The sequence below is a fragment of the Xyrauchen texanus genome, chromosome 40 (genome assembly GCF_025860055.1).
Source record: "Xyrauchen texanus isolate HMW12.3.18 chromosome 40, RBS_HiC_50CHRs, whole genome shotgun sequence".
NCBI classification, from domain to species: domain Eukaryota; kingdom Metazoa; phylum Chordata; class Actinopteri; order Cypriniformes; family Catostomidae; genus Xyrauchen; species Xyrauchen texanus.
Window position 1 is genome coordinate 35,099,017 of NC_068315.1, and position 11,870 is coordinate 35,110,886.

At 39.4% G+C, this 11,870-nt stretch overlaps 1 protein-coding gene across 1 annotated transcript in view; it reads left to right on the plus strand.

The window, feature by feature from the left end:
* Positions 1-3,560, plus strand: part of lrrc3ca (leucine rich repeat containing 3Ca) — a 40,804-nt gene extending 37,244 nt beyond the window's left edge. The window contains exon 2 of the mRNA XM_052112947.1: positions 1,524-3,560. Within this exon, the coding sequence (XP_051968907.1) occupies positions 1,620-2,414 (795 nt within the window). The 5' untranslated portion in view covers positions 1,524-1,619 and the 3' untranslated portion in view covers positions 2,415-3,560. The remainder of the gene's footprint in view (positions 1-1,523) is intronic.
* Positions 3,561-11,870: the final 8,310 nt, after the last annotated feature.

Sequence of the window (11,870 nt, forward strand, 5' to 3'; positions counted from 1 at the left end):
TTAATTAAGCATAAATGTCTGCGATATTAGTGAGATGGCAAAGATAAATTATTAGCCTGCTAATGTTACAAATTGTTGCTCATTTTTATAATAGGCTGTGTCTAAAGATGTTTGGTCAAATCACAAGCACTACTGAGTCTATTTTCACCTCACCTGACAAATCGAGCTCTCTTCAGAAGTTCGCCACTGATCAATCACCTTTCAGTTTGGAGCACGCACTGACATACAGAACCGCAGATGTTTAACAGTAAGTTTCATATATCTCTTTGATAACAAAGCTCACATTAGAGAGCTGGAACATACTGTCTTCAGAGACTATGTGGAGGTAGGATGAAAATCTGGTGCCTTTCAAACTGTTCAGAGACCAGTCATTCAACAACTCTGTCTGTTCAGACATTAACTGATTACACAGCAAGTCAGCTGAATAAACTTGGGTTGCAGTGCATTTTTATTTAAGAAACAAAATATCAAAACTGTGGCAACGATTTGTCCAAATCGTGCAGCCCTGCAATAAAAATAAATACAACTTCAAAGGGTAGAATAATCATGATTAATAATCATGATTAACATTTAAACCATTATTGTGCTGCCATAATTGTATGCATGGTTGTGTGTGTATGAAATTGTGTTTTCTGAGCATGTACTACGCATAGCCACAGGAAGCTATAAGGGATGTAATTTCTTTAGAGTTAATTAGGGGCAACCAAAGTAGATTATGTCCACATCCTTAAATCACTAGAGATTGATGAGGGCTCGCTGCAAGAGAAAACATATTTGACTTAAAGCTTTATATGCAGTTAAAACAAAGAGGAGAGAGAGTGACACGAGTGTGTAGTGCAAACTTCTGTGCTTGAGAGTGAATATTGTTAAAGAGTATAAAGAGTATGTCTGAGAGTTTTATGTTTGTTTAAGTCTGAGTGAAAAGCCCTAAGAATAAGAAAGTGCAATGGGACCAAAAATTAAGACTGACCTAAACTGCTTCATTGTCTCCCGACTCCTCTTGTATATGAACAAACAACTCCAATTATGGGTATTCAGGATGCCAAGACTAATGGATTACAAATATTAAATTAAACTGGTTCACCATTCTGATGTTCGATCATGTACACTGTATACTGATATCTATGTATTTGCCTTTTTTCTCAGAGGAAACATCATTTCAACCAAACAACCAATGGTGAAAATTAGATTCAAAATATTTAAAGCAAGATGTGAAATACATAAAATTCTAGTTAAAAATAATCAAGGTATGTTTTTCTACACTGTTTTCACCTAAATTAATACAATGCTGAATTGTATGTAAAAAATGTTTGTATATGCATCGATATTACAATACAGAAATAAGCAGCAATATTCACCCACATATATTTTTAACCAAGTAAATTGCCACACAGACTTCTGAGAACATATTAAACTATGTTAATAAATCTTGTCAGCACAATGGCATTCCAAAAAAAAAAAACATCTTACTATACAGTATATTCCCCATTAACTGATTGCATTTTATTTTTTCAATCTTCTAGGCTCAGAGGCTGTTGTGGAGTCTGATGTTGGCTACAGCACCCTAGATGCTCTCAGCACTGGCAGTACTCTAAAGGGATTATGCCCGCTGTCCCACAATGCCCTCAGGTTGGCTACTACGGCGCTCCGTGGTCATGTGGTTGCTGTTTCACAGCTTAGTGCTGATGACACTGTGTTTACACCACCCCGCAACCTCTTGCTCTAAACGCTGTTACTGTTCAGACAGCAAGGGCTCGTTTGGTGGTAAGACCATGCGCTGCAGCAACCTGCATCTTACAGAGATCCCTCAGGACATTCCCAATGACACTCAACGCCTTTACCTGGACTACAACCTTCTGAACAGCATCCCTGCCAATGCTTTTCATGATCTTCCATTGCTAACTGAACTGGACCTTTCCCATAATGAACTGGCTCTGCTTGAACCTGGAGCCTTTAGAGGTTTGGCCGCCTCTCTACAGTTTCTGGATCTCTCGTCCAACCAGCTCACAACGCTGGACCCAGATGCATTTGAAGGTATCCAAGCAAGGTCCAACCTCACTGAAAACCCCTGGCACTGTGACTGTAGGCTTCAGACCGCTCTTCCACACCTGGACCTGGAGCCTGTGTCCTTGACTGGCATTGTCTGCCAGACCTCTGATCCTGTGGACTCTGGAGCCCAAGGTGTGCCCTTCCTGCTGGCCAAAGACCTGGACCTGTGTGTGGTGCTCAGAAAGACCACGGACGTGGCCATGCTGGTGACCATGTTTGGATGGTTCACCATGGTCATCTCCTACCTGGTCTACTATGTGAGACACAATCAGGAAGATGCCAGACGCCACCTGGAGTATCTCAAGTCTCTGCCCAGCAGGCAGGGCAAGTCTGAGGAGTCTTCCACCATCAGCACTGTGGTGTAGCATTAGGCCACATGCTCATGACATGTGGAGGAAGCTTCTCAGTCTGCCGTAAGGCAATGGGCACACTGGGCATTGGGCTACCAAGATGAAACCCTTGGTAAAACAGAGAATTTAGGCTTTGTAGCCCATTAATCGTCGCCCACACCTTACTTCAAGGCACTGCTCGGTATTGAGCAGCACCCTACCAAAGATGCACTTTGGAAGCAGGATACTTCTTGATCAATGAAGCGCAATGTCCACAATGGGGCCATGTGAAATGTTTCACGCTGAGACAGAAATAATCCACATATATGCTGTCTTTTCTGATGGACCACAAACCAGTAGACAGAGATGACCGTAGAAAGTTGGAGTGAAATCACAGGGAACATCTAATGAATCCAGATGAATAATTGATTCAGAAAAGGCCCAGCTTCAAGCACATCTTGACTAAAAGGTCTGTCTGCTCTGCACGCTTTTAAAAGAGTTGTTGTTGTTTTTCAGTTAGATCCCTATTTGGCAGGCAACATGTAGCGTAAAGCACTCATGCTTTAGGGCTTTTACAAAAAGTACTGTTGGTTTCCCTGCAGGCAACATCAAAATTTTACAGAGCCACATATTCTTGCATGCATCAGTAATTTTTCAGGTGTCTCAGTCAACAAAGATGCACGGCAGTTTGGTTTTATACACAGTGTTTGGGTTTTAGGGTAGCAAAGATGGTGAGTTATTTATTTCCTCATGACTAGTGCAGTGATAATGATGTAATAACTTAAAAGAAATGAAATCAGCTTGTTATTTTTGTGACCATTCACTGTATGATAAATCACTGTTAAAGCAGTTTAAAGGGAAATATCTCCAGGGCACTTTGATGATTTTCATCATTATGACTGAAAATGTTTAGATTCTTTTGATGTTCAAAAATAACAAGATGTTCCACCACAGGGAGAGTTTGCGCTGAGTGAATCCTGAACTTGGTATGTCACATTCAGTACTGTGTGAGTGTGCAGTTCCCTACATAGAGTGCCAGCAAGAATTTTGTATGTTTGCCAAGATTCTTAGCAGCATTGCATATATCTGTTGTGGGTAAGGCAAAGCCAGAATGCATTGCGACAAATTAAGTGGAAAAAATTTATTCAAGATGTCAGAGAAAGTATCGAGAGATATGCAGAGTTTCTGTTTCATTCAATACTGCAAAAAATTTTCATTCTAATTAAAAATGTACTATTTTAACCAATATTTGTGTGCTTCGTATGTTTCATTCTTATAGTATTGCATAATTGACTTAGCAACTTGCTAACATCAAACTCTATTGGAATGAGTCTCTTGTGTGCTTTACACGAGAAGCACGGTTGCTGCCTTTGTAGGGCATTTCTGCTAGAATGGTTACATAGACAATAGACAGCAAGGCAGCTCACTTTTGGAGTTTTAGTTATCTCAAGTCAGGATGTGGTTTCTGCATAAATTGCTTAATAAATAACAAACAAACAATGAAATACTGTGCTAATAACTCATATGTTTGATCTTCTTCAGTCTAAGCTATGGAAAATTATGCATTATGTGCAACAAATGAGAAGATGGGGCCTTTTTCAGTTAGTTTGTAAGTGTTATCTGGTTTTGAGGGACAACATGGCATTGTTCTGTAGGTATCAGTGATCACAATGTGTATTCATTCCATTCATCCTAACACTGATCTAGAATTAAGTAAATGTCATGCTAAAAACAAGAGGTTAACTCTGAGAGGTAAACCTAGATTTGTCTGTAAATCAATTACATTTTTTTAAATTTAAATACAGATTGGGTACTTTGTTAAAGTAGATTATCTTGAATCCCAACAAATACATAGTTTTATAAACTAAGTTCGGGAAGAGCAAGGTCATTTAATCCAACCAATCACATCGCCGGAGTAAGCGTATATAAACAGCCACTTACCTCTACATGGCATCAAGTCTTCAGGCATCCTTCCACCTCCCCTTTCTCGTCCTATCTATTTATTAATAACTAATCTAAGTCCGGGTGGGGGTATTCAAGCATTGAGCCCTTCGCCCAGGACAGCAAGCCACACACGTTTACACTTTATCCTCTAAACAGGATTCTAAATCAGTGTCCTAATTTGCAGCACAGCATTCTGCTTTCAATGTACTCATACGCATTTAATTGGTTATGACCTCTGCTTGCGCTTACAGAATTAATCACGGAATTATCACACTCAATTCACCACCTGTTGCATCCGGATTTTGCTCTGGAATAAAGCGGCCCATAACTCCTGGTCTAGGATCAGTTTCCCAAAGCCAAATCCAAACATTATCTATTAGTGAAATGTGAAAACTGACTCTAGATCAGTGGTTCAGACAACATCTTTCTTCCAACATCGCTTGCTGCATTCATGCAGAGTGAAAACTTACTGTACTGTAGCTTTTAAAAATACGTATCTTGAACAAATGCAGTGTATTTCATGTTTGTTTGCATTACACAAACAAAGCTGTTTAGGTAGCATTAAACATGATATTAATGCTGACAAAAAAAAAATCATTACGTCTCCACTTTATACAGAGCATCCCCACTATTTTAAGCACCTTCAGCGATTTTGATCTGGGACCGAGCATGGGCGTAATGGATGGTTGAAAGTGTCAGAGGCTTCAAACACATTCCTAGGAGTCTTCACAAACTGAGAAAAAAACATCAACACTGTGGGGATGGGGGTGTGGTCGTGTTTCTGTTTGTGGGAGAGAGGAAGTGGTGTGGCTCATCAAAGCGGTTGGCGTATTTTTTTCTTGTTACATTTATAGCAGAGAGAGACCACAAAAAGCAGCCAAGACATGCCAGAGAGGAGAGAGAGTGACACGAGTGTGTAGTGTGAACTTCTGTGCTTGAGAGTGAACATTGTTAAAGAGTATAATGAGTATGACTGAGAGTTTTATGTTTGTTTAAGTTTGGGTAAAAAGGCCTAAGATTAAGAAAGTGCAACGGGACCAAAAATTAAGACTGACCTAAACTGCTTCATTGTCTCCCGTCTCCTCTTGTATATGAACATTAAGACGTATCTCACTGGTGCCAAAACCTTTCTTGGAAGGAGTTACGTCATCATGGAGTCTTCACCAATGGGCGAAGTGATCAAGACCCTCGCCAGCATCCAACAGAACCAGCATCAAACCCTCATCGAGCTGTGGCAGGAGTAGCATTTTCAACTCCTGTCCAGGCCCAAGTGGAAGACCAGCAGGCATTCCGGAGCCTGATAACACACAAGGAGGCTGCTGCTGTGACCCCACAGCCCACAACGAGCATTCCACTGGTTACCTTGGTGAAAATGTGTCCTGCTGACGATCCTGAAACTTTCCGCGATCTCTTCGTGAAGATGGCTGAGTTGTGGCGAAGGTTGCCTGATCAGTGGGTGGCCCGCTTGCTGCCATTACTCTCCAGGGAAGTACAGCTAGCGGCCCAACAACTCCCCGTGACTAACCTCCTCATGTACGCTGATCTGAAGAGAGCAATCATGCAACAGGCCAGCCATAGCCTAGAACAGAGCCGCCAACACTTCCATTCCCTGAGACTGGGAAGGTTCACCTTTGCACAGCAGCTCCTAGACGCCTGCCAGAAATGGTTGCTGGCTGAGGGAACCTGTGGCGCCCAGGACATCTTAGATCTGGTGACAATGGGACAGTTCATCTCCCAGCTTCCTTGGGGCATTTACGAGTGGGTCTAGTGCCACCGTTGCCTCTCTCTTCTCTTCTGTCCCATCCCCGCCCCCAGGAAACAGGTTGGTACCATACCCAAATCTCTTACCCCTACTAACCCTGTCTCTTCCCACTATCCCTCCCAGGTTGGCGAGTCCATTCCCATGGGTGAGATAGTGAAGCCTGGGCCGGTCTTTTGGAGCTGCGGTAATGGAGGTGGGCACTCTGGTTTGGGTGCCCGACTCTCTACAGGCCGCCCCTGAACAAGCTGGGCCGTATCGGATACCAGTGAGTACCCAGGGGCATACATATCATGCTTTGGTAGATTCTGGCTGTTCCCAAACCTCCATCCACTTATGCTTGGTACAAGTACAATGGTACAATGGTGGTTACCATTGAGATACTGTTCAGGGGAGAAAACATAGAGTTGAGGCCACAGTTAATTTCCCCTCACTTATCTGCTGATTTTGAAGACGAATTGGTCTGATTTTAAGAATTTATTAAGGGAAATATGTGCAGATGGGTCATGTGAAATAATGTCTCTGTGTGTGATGTGCGATGCTGTGGCTGTGTGTGCATCTATGTCTGCTCTGCATCAAAGTGGCACAAGGGAGGGAGTCCCTGCCCTCAGGGGGTTTCCTGAAGGGTATTTTCCTCTAGAGCAGTCACGTGAAGAGTCCCTCAAACACGCATTTGACCAAGTGAGAGTAATCGATGGTCAACCTAAAGTTGCACTCGCATACCGTATTTTTCAATTATTATGTACCATAAGACCGGTTGTATCGAGTGGCGCAGGACACTCAAAAAAAGAGAATACAACCCAGTTATTAGTCCCGAAGAGCCATCGGGAAGCTCTCTTCCAGGTGGCTCACCATAATCCAATGGCAGATCCCAAAAGCACCATTGCACCCTCTACCGCTAATTGAGGTACCCTTTGAAAGAATTTGTATAGAACTTGTCGGGCCATTAGAATGGACCGCATGTGGGAATCACTTTTAGTTCTGGTGGACTGTGTATTGTGATATATAGAAGCAGTGCCCCTGCTCAACATCTCAGCATGTAGTGTTGTGGAGGCACTGTTCAGAATAATCTCCCGAGTGGGGATTCCAAAAGAAATGCTCACTGATAAAGGCACTACATTTATGGCACTAACACTATGCAAACTGTACAAATTATTGTAACAAAATATAGCTGATTGGCTAAGTAATAGTAATAGAAATTAGGGAAACTTTGAGGAATCTTCTCAGCAGCTGTCCTGAAAGTGCATTCTTACAGGAACTGGAAATTCGAACATTTAAGAAGAAAAACATGACCCAGTCTAGTTATAGATCCTAAAATAGAGCGAATCCCATTTAACAGACTGGCTGAAAGAATGAGAGAGCTAAGCATGTTATGTTAGGAGCAGGGACAAAAAACGTAATGTTTTTCATTTCGGATTGTTCTTAGCAAAAACTGTATTTTTTTGTTCTGGTTCAGAAGTTCCTCCTTTCCAAATAGTAACCGGTTAGAACAAAATAAAAGAACTGTTAATAATGGGGGGTTTTATGCACTTTTGCCAGATCTCACAAGAGAAACAAGTAGCCTGTTCTGGAAAACAAGCCCAAAATATGTCACTTGCCTCACCAAAATAAACGAAAATAAGCCATTTTTATTTCTTGTGTGGTGGATTTATCAGCATAGAAATCATAACAAGTATACAGTTAATTACTAGTTTTATAATTTAATATAATTTTAATTACAGGTCTGCTCCTCATTCAATCTCTGCAGCATCAAATCTGTATTAATGCATCATATCTAATAATAATTCAGTGAAGACTTGGAAACCGCTGATAAATGTACTTTTACCTCTAATATTCTTATCATTGTATCTGGATTAGCATTCCATGTATATGTAGTAATTATATTTGTTAAAAAGGTCTTCGTTCAGAGAATGTCACTTCCACATCGGGCAATTAGAAATGTGTGTTGTAGTAGTTTCCTTCAGGATCAAAGCACATGCTTCATTTTTACAGGCAACATGGAGTGATGTAGTTCCAAAAATATACTGTGATAAACCCTTTGACCTTTGGTTTCAATGCAAAATGATCAGAACCAAATTAACCGGTTATAATCGGTTATCAGCCTTTACAAATGTTGTTTTCATGCCGGAATAATTGAAAACCACTTTGTTTCCATTTTCGGTTACACTCTGCATAAAATTGAGTTTGTTTTCAGTTTTCGTTTCATGTCTTGAATCAATTTTAGTCCCGGGTAAGGAGAATGGAATTCTGGATCAAGACGGAAGATAATAGAGTGCAACGGTTGGCTTCCACAAGTAAAAATCGTATTTATTTTCCCCACAGAGAAATTGATTTTTATTACGATAACATTTAAACCTTTCGAAACAGACCTAGAGGTTTTTAAGCGATTATATACGCCACCCATCAACCTGAAGTGAGATTCACAAATCAGAAAATTCAATTAGCTACCATGGGAACAGAAGTTGTGCCAAAAGAGCCAAGCAGCAACCCGCCCACTCCCATGAAGCATTGCAACTGATGTAATAAAAATTTAGAGTCAAGACACTTTGTTATATTTCACAGTTGTTTTTGTTCAATTAAGAATTGAAATTTCTTCTAGAATTTTCTTTCTATACTGCTTCAAATTTGAAGTTTGTAATGTTTATAATATTTGAGTTGATTGGTTGGTTATGCTAATGGCTTACAGCTATTTTTCTTTCTTTTTTTTTTTTTTTACGAAAATTGAATACACATTTTTTTTAAAAAAAGAATAGGGAAAATACCTCCAGAATCGTCTGTTGGGCTTTTCAGGAGGTGATCTTCAGAAAAACTCCTGTGATTATTATTAGAGTTTTTGATGAGGCCAATTTCTGGTTTAATGCAGTGCAGGATTTGTGTCTCAAAATAACTCTCATTGCATTACATTTACTCATAATGCACAGGTCAAGTTAATGATGTCAGTGCAATCACAAAATTAATGCAATCAAATGTGCATCCACTACTTAGTTTATTGGAACACAAAAAATGAAGACTTCACAGAATAGCAAAACAAAAAGGCAGAAGCTATTGTCAGGGTTGCTGCTGAAGAACCCAAATGCAAACTGTTTTAGGGCTCTGTTTTTGTGAGTGCGCAAAGGACCGTGTTCTACGTCATATCCAATTTTCGTGAGGATGCTAATTCTAAGGGCAATTTTTGTGCCAGCGCAAACATTCCCAGGTGTGGGTGGGAGTGTTTGCGCTAACTGTGAATTTATGTGCACAAACTGTGTGTGTATTTTATGTTAATGAATTGGCGCAAAGCGAAATTGGCTATTTTCCTGAGAAATTGGTCATTGCACTAAGACGTTTCAAAACCATTTCTGTTTTCAGCACAAAGTCTAAATTCAGTTATTACATTTGCAGTTTGGAGATTCCACCAGCAGGTGTTAATAAAGTTCATGTCAAAACTTTGAAAATATAGTGGAACATCAAATGATGTACCTGACAATCACTGTTGTAGATGTTTTATGAAACAAAAATGTCTTGTGTTAAACTTTCTATTTGTGACAGTCTTTTTGTACGTGGTCTGTCCCACCCTTCATTAGCACTCATAGACTGAAACTGTGGATGATGGTGATATTTATTTGGGCCTGCACAATGGGTGCGCAAAGCAGAAATGTAGTATGTTCAGATGTAAGACAGGTCTAACCACAAGAGTTTTCCATAACTCTGCTCCAGTCTATACAATAGTGCAACATAACATGTATTAATTACATAAACAAAAACAAAAAAATAATAAAACATGGTTCCCCATCTGTCGCTCACTTCGACGTTGTGTCGAGTGAAGCCACTCTTGGGGACTTTTTTGAATGCCCCTAGTGTCGCATCACTCGACACAATGTCTCGTTCCCTCCATGAGGGAACAGAGGTTACAACAGTATCCTAGATGATCTCAAGTGTGTGACATTCTTCAGGTAGGTTACAAAGAGCTTGAAACAATTCTCTGTCTAAAGTGCATTACACTTATAATATTATTATGATTATTTTGATTGTTTTGTATTTTTTGCATTAACTAGGTCAATTATGAATAGACATGACATGGATATGATATAAAATAATGGATATGGACTGATAAAAATACTTTTTTTGTATGGGTGAAATCATTTGTAATAAAATATAAATTTGTATTAAAGAGGTGAAAGACAGGTCCATCTATTCAAAACACATTTTCAACTTGTTAGAATCCCAAATAGAAAAATGATGGCACACGGGATGTTCAAAGGCAAATAATAAAACTATCAAAACTACTTATACATCATCAGAAAACACCATCTACATGACAGGCCGTTCACCTGATCGGAACAAACCAGTGCAGAAAGATTCATCAGAGTCCCAATATGAAAAGTTATCCACAACAAATACATCATTGCAACGGTACGCCAAAACGAATGTAGCACACTGCAACTTTTATGAAAACTGTCATAACAGGATGAGATATTGTCACCAAATGTTTAACACATATGTATGGGTCATTCTACGGATACACAAAAAAGAGGACTTGGTGGTGCTATAATAATTACAAATCGACTGTGTCTAACTATGGAACCGTTAGTCCAATCGCATTTTGCATACAGTGTTTTTATACAAGGTGCCATCAAGTTTTATGAGAACAGTCGCATATCTTGAAAAACATGGCCGCCATCGACCAGTCAACTTTTAGCAGCTATTTGAACTAGTCCTAGGCCGTTCACCCCATCGGAGTCAAATCAGTGCAGAAAGGTTCTCTGGAGTCCTAATCTCAATAATTATAAAAAAAATGTTTTACTTTTGATGCACCGTTGCAACAGTACGCCAAAACGTTCAAAGTGGGGTTGGCCACTTTTTCTTAAATGGTTAATTTTCTTGAATGGAATGAGATGTCATCACCAAATTTAAAACACTTATGTAGGAGGTCAATCTGAGGACACATGAAATAATTGGGTATCTCTGCCTCTTGGCGGTGATATAATAGTCAGAAATGTAAAAAATACCATATCTTTGTGCTACCTAACCTGATGTTTCTGAATATTAAGGCATTGTTTTAGTTTATTCTTATTAATACTTAATATCTGTTAAATATGTATTTAAAGGACCTTAAAGGCTTGAACCCTGTTAATTGCTGCTTGCAGCTATATTTATTATTGTACAGTTATATGTACAATTGTATTTATGATATAATTTGAATTACAGACTTTTTATAAAAGGTGCCGGTAAAAGAAGTTGGACATGGTAAAATATTTGCATTTGGTATGATTTATTTGACTTATTTTGTTATTTAGATTATATTTTTGATTAGTTTGAAACGTAATTTGAGTTTAGAAATATTTTTGGTTTAATTTGTTCAGAATTCAATCACCATTTTCACTGTCAGTAAACTGTATGCTGATACAATCAATATTAATACTAGCCATGATTTGTGTGTCAATAAATGAAAATTATTAATAATACTTGAAAATTGAAGAACTGTTTAGTGCCTTCCTGTTCTGACCAAGGTCACTTCTTGTTCCTGTTGCTGGTGCTTTAGTGCGAGTCTGCAAAGTGCATAAGTGTCCAAAATGACACAATATGCACTTACAAAATATACTATGCACTTAACTGTGTAGTGTATGAATTTTCAAAGTGTAGTATTGTCCCAAATGGAACACAATGGTTTGTTACTACACGCAAGCATACGCGGTTTAACAGCTGAGAGAAGTGACGTTTGAAACGCATGTGATGTGTTGCCACTAGCTTTAGTGCAATAGCCAACCTCAGTTCATCACTTGTATCTCAAACAGTGTACATATTCACAC